Source organism: Schistocerca nitens, chromosome 5, assembly GCF_023898315.1.
Source record: "Schistocerca nitens isolate TAMUIC-IGC-003100 chromosome 5, iqSchNite1.1, whole genome shotgun sequence".
Taxonomy (NCBI): Eukaryota; Metazoa; Arthropoda; class Insecta; order Orthoptera; family Acrididae; genus Schistocerca; species Schistocerca nitens.
The window spans coordinates 356,728,989-356,746,568 of record NC_064618.1 but is presented as its reverse complement, the minus strand read 5'-3'; the positions used below and the strand labels follow the sequence as shown (position 1 = coordinate 356,746,568).

The following is a 17,580-nucleotide window of genomic DNA, read 5'->3' as shown; positions in this document are numbered from 1 at the left end:
GCCCTGTGTGCCTCGGTCGTATGCAGTCCTGATTGTGGCGCTCACCTGCACGGCGCCAAACACGCATACGACCATCATTGGCACCAAGGCAGAAGCGACTCTCATCGCTGAAGACGACACGTCTCCATTCGTCCCTCCATTCACGCCTGTCGCGACACCACTGGAGGCGGGCTGCACGATGTTGGGGCATGAGCGGAAGACGGCCTAACGGTGTGCGGGACCGTAGCCCAGCTTCATGGAGACGGTTGCGAATGGTCCTCGCCGATACCCCAGGAGCAACAGTGTCCCTAATTTGCTGGGAAGTGGCGGTGCGGTCCCCTACGGCACTGCGTAGGATCCTACGGTCTTGGCGTGCATCCGTGCATCGCTGCGGTACGGTCCCAGGTCGACGGGCACGTGCACCTTCCGCCGACCACTGGTGACAACATCGATGTACTGTGGAGACCTCACGCCCCACGTGTTGGGCAATTCGGCGGTACGTCCACCCGGCCTCCCGCATGCCCACTATACGCCCTCGCTCAAAGTCCGTCAACTGCACATACGGTTCACGTCCACACTGTCGCGGCATGCTACCAGTGTTAAAGACTGCGATGGAGCTCCGTATGCCACGGCAAACTGGCTGACACTGACGGCGGCGGTGCACAAATGCTGCGCAGCTAGCGCCATTCGACGGCCAACACCGCGGGTCCTGGTGTGTCCGCTGTGCCGTGCGTGTGATCATTGCTTGTACAGCCCTCTCGCAGTGTCCGGAGCAAGTATGGTGGGTCTGACACACCGGTGTCAATGTGTTCTTTTTTCCATTTCCAGGAGTGTATTTACAGACAAATGGCAAACTAGGAGGAGCTAGCCTTGGAGAAAATCAATTTGGATTCTGGACAAATAAAGGAACACACAAGGCAATACTGACCCTGTGACTTCTCTTCGAAGACAGGTTAGGGAAAGGCAAACCTACGTTTATAGCGTCTGTTGACTTAGAGAAAGCTTTAGACAACATTGACTGGAATAAACTCTTTCAAATTCAGAAGGTAGAAGGGGTAAAAGACAGGGCGAGAAAGGGTATTCACAACTTGTACAGAAACCAGATAACAGGGGCATGAAAGAAAACAGTGGTTGAGAACGGAATGACATATGGTTGTAGCCTATTCCTGATGTCATTCAATATGTTGCTGTGCAATCAGAAATGGAAAGGAAAGAAAAATTTGGAGAAGGAATTAAAATTCTGGAAGAATAAATAAAAACCTTGAAGTTTGCCAATGACATTGTAAATCTGTCACAGACAGCAAAGGCCTTGGTGGAATAGCTAAATGGAATGGACAGTGTCTTGAAAGGAGGATGTAAGATGAACATCAACGAAGGATAATGGGATGTAATCAAATCAGGCAATGATGAGGGAACTAAGATTATAAAATGAGACACTAAAACTAATAGATGAATTTTGCTATTTGTGAAGCAGAGAGGTTGTAAAATATAAACTGGCAATAGTAAGAGAAGCATTTCTGAAGAAGATAAATTTTTTAGCATTGAATACACATTGAAGTGTTAGGTGATATTTTCTGAAGGTATTTGTCTGGAATATAGCCTTGTATGACAGTGAAACGTGGGTGATAAACAGTTCAGGCAAGAAGAGAATAGAAGATTTTGAAATGTTGTGCTTCAGAAGAACATTCAAGATTAGATGGATAGGGCATGTCACATCTGAAAAGTCTACTGGGAAGAAAAAAATATTGTGACAAAACTTGAGTAAAAGAAGATATTGGTTGGGAAAACACTTTCTGAGATGTCGAACAATCCCTGGATCAAGAGAAATATTAGATACAAGTAGTCAGCTTTGACCAGTGATGTGATGTTAATGGATGCTGGCAAATCATCTTTTGGTGCATATATTCACAATTTTATTGTTGGTTTGGAAAGCCAATGAAAGTGAAGAAAAATAAATAAATAAAAACTCACCCCAATGTAGAGGTTAGGTTGGAAGCTGACAGGTTGGTTGTGAGCTGGCAAAGCCATCAAATGCGAAACGAAAACAAAAAAAACCTGATAATCTTGTTCATTTTGGGTATCCTAGCCGTACATTTGTTAAAACTGGCTGTGGTGACAGACTGATCTGCAGCTTAGCCCATTTGAAAAAACAACCATGGATACCACATCTGTATCATTTACACAGTTTGTCGCATGTTTCCTATGTCATTGCTCAAAGTTGACGGACTCATATCAAATATTCCTCTTTAAATGTGATGATCAATTTATTATTGGAGGGAAGTTCACGGTACAAAAATTGCAGAGGGAGATGAAGACAAATGCAGTAAGCAGGTTAAATAGATGTAGCTTGCAGTAGCTATTTGGAGATGAAGGGGCTTGCACATAATACAGTAGCTGCATCAAACCAGTCTTTGAACGCAAGGCCGCAACAGCAACAACACCAACAACAACCAACGAATTACGGTCAGAGACCGCATCTACCCCTGTGATGTCTTATAGTTTAAAATCTAGTTTTGAAATATCTGTTTCACCATAACATAATCAAATTGTAACATTCCAGTGTCCTCAGATCTCTCCTATGTTTGCAATCTTCTTTCATGATTCTTAAACCAAGTGTTATCAATGATTAAATTATGCTCCATACAAAATTCTAGCAGGCGGCTACAACACTCATTCCTTTCCCCAAGTTGATGTGTTCCCACTATTTTTCCTGTTCTGCCTTTTCCTATTATCCGATTCTAGTCGCCTGTCACAACTACGTTTTTGTTTGGGGCCAATCCACATGAAGTGGTCCAGTGATGGTTGCCTGACCATTTTTAAATATTTTAATTTTTTTATATGTGACTGCCCTATATTTGAAAAGTTTAAAACAGTTTTTTAAAATAATTTATCTTGCACCTTACTGGATGGCAACCAATTTTATTCATAGGCACGCAACAATTTTTCGGTCTGGAAACATTAGCGAAAATTTTAATATCTCTGCACTGGGTTAAGTTAAAACATTTGCAACTGACATGACTGCTTTTAGAAAAACATCCTCTACAACATTGTCTATTACACAAAATACCCTAAATTCAAAAATAACCAGTCAAAATGACCTCCAAAGTTTGGTATCCAAATTTTCAAAAATCCGCTTTTTAGGCCCAAAAATAACAAACAAGGAGTGATTTATGAGAGTATTTTTTTCCGATAATTAAATATCATACACTACTAGCCTCATATAGAGCAATAACACAAATATGTCCTTAATTTTTTATGAATTTTTGAAATTTGAAAATTTTCATTTTTTGTAGTTTGGGGTTAGTTATCTCAGGTGGGGCTGAATATAAAAATATGATTTTTGCACTCTTTGTACACCTATACGATAGCAACATACTGTAAAAATTTCAACATTGATATCTGACTGTGAACAAAGATATGAATTTTTGAAAATGTGGAGATAATTCGCATTAATCTACAACTGATCTTATTGCTGTTGCCCATTGTTTCACTGTAATAAAATTTAATTGTGACATATATTTAGTTAACACTATCACCCAATATTCATTTAGTTTATTTATTTTTAATTATGCAATATTAAACAATAGGAGCTTTCACTTTTGTAAAATAGCCCATTTACGTTTAGGTTTATTGTCAATAAAGAAGAACATTATTGCTGGATGTGGCACTGTTGTAGTCAGTCTGTAATGAAACCTCTGTTAGAGTGGATGTACATACTTCATCGAGAGTGTAGAATGTGTTATGTGCTTTGTTCTGTGTGTAATTTGTAATTAGTTTTGAGAGTAACTGGAATGCAATAACATGGATGAACAGTGCTCTGTTGGACAGATAGCAAGTGAAGTGTGTCATAAAACAGTTTACGGTTCAGTTTCAAAAAAACTTGAAATATGTCAATGACTTTGATGAAGTTAGACAAACTTTGTTTAAATTTCGGTTCTCCTGTAATGTTGGTGTGTGAGTATCATGAGAAGAAATATATTCTGAAGTACAACCACATTTTTGGAAGAAAGAGCTGTGATCCACTTAAAGTTCATAAAAAGCCTATTACTAAAGGTTTGAGGGAAATGAAACTTGAACATTTGTCCTTGCTATGTGAGAGTGAAAGCTTCCCAAGTGAAACGTAATGTGATTCCTGGAAATTCCCTGTGCCCAAATTGTTACTCGAAAATATTTGTTGTGACTCCAGAACCAGAATCATGTAACCTTTAAATAACATTTATATTCCTAATGAGGAAGCTGTTAGCATACTGGATTTTGTTTGTTCTAAGTTATATGTATTATGTCATGCTTCGCAAATAACAAAATTAATTAGCAGAAAAAGAAAAGCAGCTACTGAAAGTAAGGTACAACAAATTTCAGACAAAATTAGAAAAGACTTGGAATCATGCTTTAATAATACAGATACCACCAGCATCATCTGACACTGAATATTTGAGCTTAATAGAGAAATTAAAAATCAAATGTGCAGTAACATCTAAAGAGGAAAAAGTTAAAATTTTAAGTTTGCTCCCTGATTCACGGTCCAGAGAAAAAATAGTTTGTGATTTCTCATCATTTGGTTAAACTAACCCAAAAAATTTGTGAAAGAGCAAGGCATTCTTCCAGGTTGGTTGGTTTGTGGGATTGAAGGGACCAGACTACTAGGGCCATCGGTCCCTTTTTCGATGAACTTGAAACACCCACAAAGAATAAGAACAGACAATGGAGATGACAAGAGACGACACAGGACAAGAAAGACAGACAGAAACCAGAAAAAAAGAATTAAAATCACACTGTATGTAACAGTGGTTTGCCGACCATAGAAACAAAAAAAGAAAAGCCAACCACCAAGAAACACACTAAAGACAACCAAGAAACGCACTAAAAACCCCAGTCTAAAATCGTAGGCCAAAGGCCAGACTCAACACAAAAAAAGGACAAACACTTAGATCAAGCGATAAAAACGTCCTGCACGAATAAAACTCTAAACTAAATCTGCCATCACAACATCATCTGATAAGTGCAGGAAGTGTATCAGCCAACGCAATCGTCTGCCTGAGCAGAGTTAAAAGCGGGCAGTCCAACAAGATGTGAACCACCATCAAAGCTGACCCGCAGCGACATAAAGGTGGGTCCTCGCAACGCAATAAATAGCTGTGTTATCTAGGTGTGGCCAATGCGCAGCCGGCAGAGGACAACAGAGTCCTTGTGAGAGACCCGCAAGGAGGAGCGCCACACACCTGTAGCCTCCTTAATGGCCCGAAGTTTGTTGGGTGAAGGAAGGGTGCGCCATTCTTCACCCCAGGTGCGAAGTACTTTCTGCCGCAAAACTGACCTGAGGTCACTCTCCGAAAGGCCAATCTCCAAGGCTGGTGCACCGACAGCCTGTTTGGTCAGCGTGTCAACAAATTCATTTCCCAGGATGCCGACATGACCTGGGATCCACACAAAGACCACAGAGTGGCCACAACGGGTAAGACTATGGAGGGACTCCTGGATAGCCATCACCAGACGAGAGCAAGGGAAACACTGGTCGATAGCTCGTAAACCACTCAGAGTGTCACTACAGATAATGAAGGACTCACCCGAGCAGGAGCAGATATACTCTAGGGCGCGAGAGATGGTGACCAGTTCGGCAGTGAAAACACTGCAACCAGCTGGCAATGAGAGTTGTTCATAATGATCCCCTAGAGTAAGAGCATAGCCTACACGGCCAGCAACCATCAAACTGTCAGTATAGACAACGTCAGAGCCTTGAAATGCAGCAAGGATTGAAAGAAAGCGGTGGCGGAGGGCCTCAGGAGGGACCGAGTCCTTCAGGCCCTGTGCCAAATCGAGCCGAAAGCATGGGCGGGGCACACACCACAGGGATATACGCAGAGGGGCCCGGAAAAGAGGTGGAAGAGGGAAAACCTCAAGTCCAGAGAAAAGAGCTCGGACGTAAACTGCAATTGTACACTCTGACCAGGGCCACTGTTCCGGAAGATGGACGACCCCCTGAGAGAACAGGAGACGATAATTGGGATGCCCGGGAAAGCTACAAATGTGTGTAGCATAAGCGGCCAGTAACTGCTGGCGCCAGAACTGCAATGGAGGGACACATGCCTCCACAAGTATGCTGTTAGCAGGGCTTGTCCAGAAAGCTCCAGTGGCGAGTCAGATCCCGCTGTGAAGGATGGGGTCCAGCAATCGCAATGCAGAAGGGGATGCCAAACCGTGAGCCAGGCTCCCATAATCTAGAAGGGACTGAAATAATGCCTGCACCCCAGCTGGTGTGACTCAAGCAACGAAGAGCATTAAGGTGCCATCAGCATGTCTGTTTAAGATGCCGAACATGAGGCAGTCAAGTCAACCGGGTATCAAAAACCAATCCCAAAAACCGATGCGTCTCCACCACAGCAAGAGGTTCGCTGTCAAGATAAAGCCTTGGCTCAGGGTGAACAGTGCGTCACCAGCAGAAATGCATAACGCAGGTCTTGGCAGCCGAAAACTGGAAGCCATGCGCTACAGCCCAAGACTGCACCTTGTCGATAGTGCCCTGCAACTGCCATTCAGCAGCTGCAATACCAGTGGAGCTAAAGTATAGGCAGAAGTTGTCAGCATACAAGGGAGCTGAGACAGACATGTCCATCACTGCAGCGAGCCCATTAATTGCAATTCACCAATCCTCTGTTGATTGTTGGGAACTAGGAAAGCCAGGTGCAAGTTGTCCGGGCAATTTCGGATATGGTCCCAGTTGGCATAAAAAAACTCCAACGCAGACATTAGTTGTAAACAATAACCTTTATTCAGAAAGTAACAGTACCTTTCCTCTTACAAAATGTCATATACACTATTTCTTACAACATATGTTACATATTTCACTTCACTCTGTACATTATCAGTTTTCTCAGGTTCATCCCCAGCAATTTGAAGACCAATAAAAAATGGATTAGTACCTTGAAACAAACGATTCTTAGCTTTACATTGAGTTTCCAGATCTGTCCATGATTTAACTTTCGATATATCTGCACTTGTTTCAGGTTTAGAATATGTTACAAACTTAAATCTATTCCTCCTACTATATTTACGCCATGGAACACCTGCAGAACGTTCGGGATTGAGATCAAATGCACCAATTTTATTAGTACACGCTTTACGAACTTTTTCAAGAGCACCTTGATCCTCAAATATCTTCTTGTTAGCCCTTTCATCCAAGGTTAGACGTTCAATCCTAACATTAATTCTATACACGTATGTTACTACTTTATTAATTATTACTGAAGCATATTTGTTAGAAAAAACCTTGAATTCATCATTCATTCATAAGCTGGCTAAAGGTCTCAATGCACGATGGACACAATGCAGCAAGTAAGGCGCCCTTCCCCAATTGGCTCGCTCTTCGGAATAATTTTGAAATATGGTGGGCAAACCCAAGTGGGGACCATCACATACGGGCCGAAACATTCAAGATTCCTTTTAGTCGCCTCTTACGACAAGCAGGAATACCTCGGGCCTATTCTTACCCCCGAACCTGCAGGGGGCATTCTTCCAGTTTTAGGAAAGACGAAAGGAGTAGGTGTAAGTGGAGAAACAATTATAAAGATCCAGCAGTTTTTTGAAGATGATGGAAACAGTAGGATGTGCCAAGGTAGCAAAGATAGTAAAAGAGTTGTTATAAATGGAGTTAAAGTAACAAAGCAGAAACGACTAGTGCTGTCAAATTTAAATGCACTTTATGTAGCTTTCAAAAGTTCTCATCCTGAATGCAAAATTGGAAGGTCAAAATTTTGTGACCTCGGCCCTAAGTGGTGTATTTTGGTTGGATCCTCAGGGACACACTCTGTATGTGTTTGTTTATATCATCAAAATGTCAAACTGATGATTGCACATGCAAAACTCAGTGTTCTTAACTGCAAAGAGTTACAGATTTAATGGGCTGTGACACTAACAATTATGACTGCATGATGAGTTTGTGTAATAAATGCCCTAGTAAGGTAACTGCTATTGAACTGTTTCACGAATATGATGAGGAAATGCCAGACAGTATTAACTTCAAACAGTGGGTCACAACTGACAGTGCAGAAATGATAACAGTGGTTAAATCTCAGGAAGAGTACTTGGAATCTTTAATTGATAACTTAAACTCAAGTCACCGCTATGTTTCTAAAATCCAAAGTAAGTTTTTGAAGGACAAAAAAGCACAACTTCATGAAACTGAATGCAGAGTGCTAGCTGATTTTGCAGAAAATTTTACATTTGTGATTCAGGACGCAATACAAGGGTACCACTGGGTCAATTACCAGGCAACAGCGCATCCATTTATTTTCTACTTCAAAAATGAGAAAAATGAAGTTCGCAGTTCTTCAATTTGCATTCTAAGCGACTATTTGGAGCACAACACTTTGGCTGTACATGTGTTTCAAAAGTATGTAATAAATTAAATCAAAGAAAATTTTCCTAAGGTTGAGAAGCTGATATACTTTTCAGATGGAAGTGGTAGTCAATATAAGAACAAAAAGAATTTTTCAAATCTGTGCAACCACACAGTAGAGTTTGGGTTGGAGGCTGAATGGCACTCTTTTGCATCTTGCCATGGTAAAGATGCATGTGATGGAGTAGGAGGTACAACAAAATGTGAAGTAAGTAAAGCCAGCCTACAAAGACCAACCATAGACTAAATTCTCATGGTACAGGACATGTATGTCTTTTGTAAGGATAATATTAAAGACATTGCCTATTTTCTGAGCAAGAAAGACGAAGTGGTTCTGCATATGAAAACAATGCTTCAAACAAGATTTGAAAACTGTATAGCAATAAAAGGAACAAGGCATTCCCACAAATTCCTTGGCATAGCAGACAACTTAGTTCGAAGCTATGTAACATCAGAAACTGAAATTTATGAGGATCATTGTGTCAGTAAAATTACATCTCTGTATTTAATGTTGAATGACATAGTAGCATGTGTGTATGATGAACAGTGATGGCTTGCAGAGGTTGAAAGAATAAGTTTGGAAAACAATAATGTTTTTGTGCATTTTTACCACCCTGCTGGCCCAAGAACATCATTCAAGAAATCTACAAGTGACAAAGTTTGGATACGAATGAAAAATGTTTTAAGGAAACATTCAGTGCTTGAACTTGCCACAGCAACTGGGAGGTCTTATTCTATATCACAGAAAGTGTCTGAAGAAATAAGTGTTCTTAACATTCACCACCAGGTTTAGGAACAGTCGCAGCTCGAAGAATGTTAATTGAAAATATTTATTTTAAGTATGTCAAAATAATATAAATGTTAATTTCAGTTATGTTTCCACTTTTTGTATATAATTCAGTATCTTACTTCAATCATAATTGATTATATCCTGCCAATATCACACATGAATAGGCAACAGACATAAGATCAGTTGTAGAGTAATGTGAATTATCTCCTCATTTTCAAAAATTCATATCTTTGTTCACAGTCAGATATCAGTGTTGAAATTTTTACAGTACGTTGCTATCATATAAGTGTACAAACTGTGCAAAAATCATGTTTTTATATTCAGTCCCACCTAAGATAACTAACCCCAAACTTTACAAAAAATGAAAATTTTCAAATTTCAAAAATTCATAAAAATTAAGAAAACATTTGTAAGTGTTCCTGCTCTATATGATGCTAGTACTGTATGATATGTAACTATAGGAAAAACACAGACTCTCATAAATCACTCCTTGTTTGTTATTTTTGGGCCTAAAAAGTGGATTTTTGAAAATTTGGATACCAAACTTTGGAGGTCATTTTGAATTGTTATTTTTGAATTTAGGGTATTTTGTGTAATAGACAATGTTGTAGAGGACACTTTTCTAAAAACAATCATGTCAATTGCAATGTTGTAACTTAACCCAGTGCAGAGATATTCATATTTTTGCTAACATTTCTAAACTGAAACAACGTCGCATACTTACAAATGAAAATGGCCGCCATTCAGTAAAGGTGAAAGGTAAAATATTTTTTAAAAACTGTTTTGAACTTCTCAATTATAGGTAATCACATGTAAAAAAAATTACAATATTTATAAATGGTCAAGCAACCAACTTAATTTTCATTGGACCACTTCATTTGAATTGATCCCCTTTAACCATCTGAATAATTTGTTTTTATCACAGCATACATTCTTTCAGTATCTTTGTTGTCTGTACAGCTAGCTGGCATACAAACTTCTAATACTGTGCTAGGTGTTGCCTTTATGTCTATCTTGGCTATGATAACGTATTCACAATGCTATTCATAACAACTTATCCACATTTCTATTTTGTTATTTATTATTAGGCCTACTCCTGCATTACCTCTATTTGATTTTGCACCAATAACACTTAACTAACCTGACCAGAAGATCTGTTCTTCCTATTGCCACACTTTACTAATTCTCACTATATATAAGTTACATCTATTCATTTCCTTTTTGACATTAGCTAATCTACTTATCCAATTAAGTTATCTAATATTCCACACTATGATTGGTAGAATACCAGTTTTGTTTCTCATGACGACGAAATTCTCCTGAGTGGTCCCCACCAAGATCCAAACTGAGAACTATTTCACCTCCGGAATATTTTACCAAAGAAGATGCTATCATCATTTAACAGAGCTTTACAACACCTTCAAAAACTGTTTCTAAGTTCCCCTTGCTTTCAGCCATTCACAGTACCAGCACAACAAGACCTTGTTAGCTAATGTTCCATTAATTATCCAGACTGTTACCACTGCACGTACTGGAAAGGCTGCCACGCCTTTTCAGGAACCACGAGTTAGTCTGTCCTCTCTACAGGCAGCCCTGCATTGTAGTTGGACCAATGATACATTCATGTCTATAGTTGAGGCATGCAAGCCATCCCTCTTTGGCAAGGTCAACATTTCATGGGAGGAGGCCAATGATAAATATCTCTAGATGTAAAATAAGCCAAACTAATTTGCTTGATTTGTCTGCCTGTGTATTGACTCAGTTCCAACTTGTTATGCAGCTACACTAAAAAGAATATTACATACTGTGTTGTATCTAGTGTATAATCATTAATGTCCATATTTAGCACCAATAACTCATTTGGAGTTCCATATTTTATGTCCATCTACTCTCATTTTACTATAATGTCTGATGAAGTTAGACATTATGAACTTCTGTTTTATGTTGAAAAGGTCAGACTCTACCCACGCAAGAAAAATGCTGAGTCTAGTGAACATCATGAGCCATTGGTATATACTGTGAAGTGTGACATCACAGTGATGTTAGACAGATGGCATCTGAATGATTTCAGTTTCTGTTCTTCAGCTGTAGATCTCTCAAATAATATGTCATATAATAGAGGGAAACATTCCACGTGGGGAAAAATATATCTAAAAACAATCTATATCCGCTGGTATCTGTATATGTGCGGATGGATATATGTGTGTGTGTGTGTGTGTGTGTGTGTGTGTTTGTTATTGTCTCTATAAATGTAGAAACACTTTTGTTTGGTAAGTTACAGAATCTTTGTTTTTAGATATATTTTTCCCACGTGGAATGTTTCCCTCTGAGGGGAAGAAGTAGTGACAGACTGATCTGTAGTGGGGCACAAGGCTTAGATTATGTTGGAAGGCGACTGGCTGGAAGTTGGATCCCATAGTTATATTTACATCTCTAATGAAAACACCAATTTCATGTTGTGATCTGACATTTCCAAATTTTTAATATGACTGACAAGATCAATAACAAGAACATCTACACCGCTCCCTCTCCACTCCTCCCAATAGTTTGTCGATGTCTTTATTTCATTTTTTTTTATTTCTATGGTGGTGGTGACATCATCCATTGATCATTTCTTGAGGCTCATTACAGAAGCATCCAATTCCACCCATCTGCTTTGATCCATGTCGTCATCAATATGGCGCAAATGGCTATATAAAATGATGACAATAATGTCACTACACACACACACACACACACACACACACACACACAAACAAAAATTAAAACAACAATGTCTCACTCCAAACATAAAATGAAACTAACAGGGATAACTCAAAAGCCAAGATCGCTTAAATACTGTTTACAGGATAACCAGTTTCAACACACTAAACGTGCCATCATCGGATCTGTGAAGATGATGGCACCTTTAGTGTGTTGAAACCGATTATCCAGTAAACAGTATTTAAGCAATCTTGGCTTTTTAGTTATTTCTACAACAGAGTGATTGCTCCACTATGCACTAAGTGTTCACTGTGAACCTAACTGGACAACCTCAGAAAATTGGGGGTTTAGGGCAGGAACAAGTTAAATATAGAACACTAAAAAAACACAGCACCATTCCACAAGAAATAACACAATAAAAATTAATTTATAGTATTGTGCTACACCAACAAAACCACAGAAATTGCACATTCCCTTGACCTACATAGCTCAGCCGCAGCTATTGATATCAGGAAACCAACATCTACAACTCTGAACAATGGAACCAAGACCCCAACTCAAAAACCCAAATACCCCATATTCACTACACCAATTAAAACACAACCGACCTACCATTAATGTACAACACACAAAATATCACAATTATTATAGAATAAAACCAAAACAAAAAGTACTTACCAAAAAAAGCCTTTGGCAATACATGCCCACATCCACCACCTCGGGGCACCATCAAATACAACAACACAAAATCTACAAACACAACTGACTCAAAAACTCCACGCCATGAAGGCAACACACACCACAACACCATTACGTCATGGGTCGAAGAAGATGGGTGGAATGGGATGCTTCTGTTGACCCTGGTGCAGTATTGCATTGGTAACTGATCTCAAAATTCTGTTAATGCCAAAACACTTCAGTTTTCCTCATAGAATTTCACAGAAGCCCAGAACAGAACGCCATGATAAATGTCACAGAATATACATGTAGGATTGTCTTTGGTGTTTAGTTCTGCAAGGATTCTGCTTTAGAGATCACACATGACTATCTGTCTATAATCCTTCACAAAAATGAAAACCAAAAGGCAGTTAACAATTTATGCTATAAAATAGAGTCAGTACTCTTTTTGTAGGCAATGTTCTTAAAAACTTTTGAAACATCTGAGGTTACATGCAATTCTGTATGTTAATTGTTATATATTTACATCTGCGAGAATGAGATACCTTCTTTATTAACTGACAAACACTCCAGTGTAGTCCATAACGTCAGGACAAAATTCTTAAAACCCTCCTAGAGACAGCGTAATAACAACAATTATTGATATTTAGTGACAATTTGTGGATTCCACAGTGACCGCAATTACTCCCTCCCCCCCCCCCCCTTCCCCAAACCAATAGTTGACAATGTGCAAATAGTGTCCACTGGAATAAATTTAGTGTACCCGTATTTCTTGATTTTTTAACATGAGCATTGTTCACACCCACTGTGGGGAAGTAAGTAGATAGTGGCAAGAGAGGTAAATGTTCAGTCATTGAAGTATAGCCTTGGAACCAAATCTCGTGCAGCTATCTGTATTTACCTGTTTCTCAGCTAATAATGTTCCAACTTGTTTTTGCATAATACTTGAACTGTTTCATTTCCTGTTTTGTGTATACCAGGTGTCTTGTTTCTTCGTTAACAGGCTGGAAGATTGTTCAACATATGTGGTAATATGGTTTTAAATTTTGGTTTCAACTTTTGCTACCAGTTAGGTGGAGGTTACTCCTGCTGGTACCAGATACTCTACAGTCTCACATTACTCTCACTTCACCTCTGCTCGCTTTTAATTTCCCCCTTACCTGTTTCTGGTGAAAACAGTATACCAAGTGCTACACGAATAATTTTTCAAAACAATTAAATTTTTCCACTGGGCTATATGCTTCCTAACACTTTGAAGTAATGTTCTTTAAATACTTTGACTCCCTCACTTGTTATTATTGAAAAATACAGTATATCCCCATTACAACCTAATGCAATTGGGCCAGAATTACTTTCTGATAACATCCAACTATGACTGCCAGGTAAACCATGTACCAGACCTGTAACATCTATGTCACAGGGTGTAAATAAACGTAAAACCAAATTGTCATTCGCACCAGAACTTCGACTTTCAATCCAAATTGTAAAACTTGCTGTGGGGAATAGTTCAAAGTGGGGCATCAACAACTGTGTGCCCCCTATCAGAGTAATCGCACGTTGAATAACACACTTTAGCAACTAAATTTTAGAAAAACTAAACTACATACGCGCAAGTAACGATTCGTAAAAGAACAAAAATTACATCCACACACCTTAGCTTCTTTACCGTATGAAAATAGACCCATGCTCAGCTGATTTGGTTTTATAAGTGTTTTAGTCTTAAGTACTTTCAATCCCTTTTATGACTCAAGTTCGTATTTGAAAGTACTTCAATGTGAACACAAGGAGAGTCATTCAACATCTTCGGTGTATCGCTACTGATCAGTCTTGTCACCTCAACCAAGATTTGGAGTCGTTTGGGGGAAGGAGATAGCGTTGAACGCCCTAGACTTCTGTAGGTGCATTCACGTATGTATATTTCACTATGTATACACATGTAACAGTGGGACGTGTCGAGAACGTTTCTATCACCGCACATCGTATGAAGTCAAACACATCTGAGCTCTTTCGGTAAATTTGCGGAAGACCTGTTCGTCAACAAAACAGTGCTGAACAGGTATCAATCAATATGCTACTTATGATAAACAAAGGAAACCGCATAGTACGGCAGGATCCTGTGTTTCGACACTTGTCAGGAACACATTTTCATGAACTAGACGGGTCTTTTCTTTTATTCTTACCTTTCCGCCTACTTCTGTAAACACCGAGCTTGGATAACCAGCAAGTGCCATTAACACCTCGTGTAACATTTTGTTACTGTTTGAAACTTCAAAAAACGTTTTAAATCGAATGCATGCATATTTGACGCCCACCCAACCCCATATCGCTAAATTCGATGTGAAATTACGACATTCAAATTTCCCTAACTCTTGCGTAGCAATAACCTCTTTGCTCATGTCAAAGTTGTTACTTTTCGCCTAAGTCATGGGCGATGATATAAATTAATGACGCCAATATACCAGTGGCAAAAGAACATGCAAAAATATTGTGCGTGTATGTGTGTGCGGATGGGCAGGGGGGGGGGGGGCACTTTGAATACGTTTTGAGAAACGACTTTAACTAGAGCGACTTTAAGTAGAGTGCTCAAAAGACGCTCGTGTGAACCCACTCCTCAAGAGTGTGGGACCGGTTTCAGATAGAAGTAACAGCGGAACATCCTCTATACAGAAATATGAACAGTTTAAAGGAGATTTTAATTTTCTTTAGTGTAAGAGAATTACCATATAAACTGTATTACAGATTTCCCGCTATGATTTTAAACATAAGTTTCAAATGGTTTAACCACACGAAACATATTATAAAACAAATAGGGCCGGTTCTACAATCTCGAGCTAAATCCAGGGGTTAACGGATTAACTTTGACAGCACGTTGCACAACCCCATTTATTCCCCGGTTAGTTATAAACAGAAGTGCGTTCATGTCCAGTTAAGTTGGCACCAATTGAAGCTCTGGGTATTTTCGCGTACGTCATTTCATATTAACTTAGACGTAGTTTGCAGAAATAAGCGTGTCAAACACAGTCTCTCATTTACGGTCTCGACACTCACTACTGTGAAAATTGTTAACGTCTGCCAGTTGGTACAACACTACCGCCTCAAGCGGCGAGAAAGTAGACGTAAGATTAAAATTTGTTTTTAATTATTTTTCTAGTTATTCAGCGAAAGAGTTATTACGTTTTTGCGTTCCAAGCATCAGCTAATTATTAACAGAAATTAATGATCAGGAAATAGATATAAAAACAGCCGAATCTCTCTGATTCAGTAAAATAAGCTTCAACTTAATGATGAAGAAATACTTTCGAATATGTGTATAACTGCAGCTTACTCCGCTGAAAACGACAAAATATAAACATACATTTCATACATGAGAAGAAAATATTTTTTTGCTCTTATTTCCTTGACACATAACTACATTGTAAGGAGCCTAATATTTCGCAAGTCTTACAATTCACTCGGCTTTCTAATACATAAAATATTTGTAAATGTAATTACTTTTGTTTCCAAAGTGAGTTAGTTGAAGATTCTTCCAGTTTATGGCTCAGGTGAAGCAACTATTGTGGTATGGAACTGGTTTCTTGTGTGTTGGGAAACAGTTTTATTGCTTTCGTTCTTTTATTACCGCAGCTATATGGTTTTTCCTTCAGCTGCTGCTGTGGTTGCCTATCTGCCACGTTAAATAAGGTATTGCAATCCATACACGTTTCCTATATTCCTCAGTCACTGATTTCACTGGAAGTGTGGTGAAGAAAACGTTTCTGACTAGATATATGACGCCTTTCTCCAAAAGTTAGGTCTTCTGCTGTTAACTAGCAATTTTTTGTTCATAAAGAACACAGCATTCTGCAGTAAACACCTGTAGGTTACAAGAAAATTGTAAATGAACTTGCAATTAACTACATAGATACTCTCATGTGTATGTATGTCATGTTTCCTAACACATGAAGCATCAAAAACAGTTGAAAATAAAGTAATGTTAAGTCATACTGATACACACTGCCACTGCGCTTGTTGATGTTGTGTAAGCTGTACATGACTCTCCCTCGCAGTGTTAACGGTATCTGAGGTTGAATCAGACATGATGTCCAGCATGCATTGTCACTGTTTTCTCGAAACCAGATACTTTATTATTGAACTCTGTGATACTAGCACAGTCTAATATATACAGTCGCAACACTCAATGTGGTGAAAGTTGTTAACATTTGACAGTTCAAGTGACACTAGCGCCCCTAGGGGCCAGAAAGCTTGACTTCCTCTGAACACAGATGCGACGTAAAAATAATGTTTGTTTTTAATTCGTTTTGTACGTAATTTACAAAATAGTTAGTGTATTTTTGCGTCACAAGTGTTAGGAGAACAGCGAGAGACATAAATGATCGTGAAATATAAGTAAACAGAGCACAAACTATTGAATGAAGTGACATAAGCTGCAACATATTCTTGAAGAAATACTTAAGCAGTAGCAAACAATCACACTTGTTCCACTGTAAGTAAGAGAATACACACTGTATATCCCACATATTAAGTATATAGATGCTCTTCCTTGTGTAAAAATGAAGCGACACATCACTTTTCATTATGTTCTGCTTTGCAGGAAGCCTGCTTCCAAAAATACAATTTCCATCTTATTCTTTGTGCTATCAGGTTATCTCAATAAAAAGTATCATTGTTTTAAAACTTTATTATATCCAATTGATACATTTAACGAAAATAAAATTAAATGAATGAGTCAGTCCTAACACTTTAACAACCCAAATGAGCCAGCTTCATCACATTTTTATTTCTTCTCTTGCTCCTACAGACTAAGTCCTGATTCCTGAATTTAATAATCTAAAAGACCCTCACTTTCACAAAAAGTCTTGTTAACAGCAGCTTGGTTTCAGCACAGCACCCAGGTGGAAAATTGGGGATATCCATCAACATGTTCACAAAGAAAGCACCACAATTACTTATGTGAGCATATTCATCAAAAGTAGAAGTCATCTTAATCTCAAAATGAGTTAAAAATTCTTTGACATCTTCTGTACAAATAAATAGGCTT

The 17,580-nt window shown here is 38.8% G+C and overlaps 1 protein-coding gene across 2 annotated transcripts in view; it reads right to left on the bottom strand.

The window, feature by feature from the left end:
• LOC126259882 (gamma-tubulin complex component 4) overlaps positions 1 to 14,921 on the bottom strand; it is a 173,634-nt gene extending 158,713 nt beyond the window's left edge. For both annotated transcript variants that reach the window (XM_049956952.1, XM_049956953.1), the window contains exon 1: positions 14,723 to 14,921. In XM_049956952.1, coding sequence (XP_049812909.1) covers positions 14,723 to 14,791 — 69 coding nt within the window. In that variant the 5' untranslated portion in view covers positions 14,792 to 14,921. The remainder of the gene's footprint in view (positions 1 to 14,722) is intronic.
• Positions 14,922 to 17,580: the final 2,659 nt, after the last annotated feature.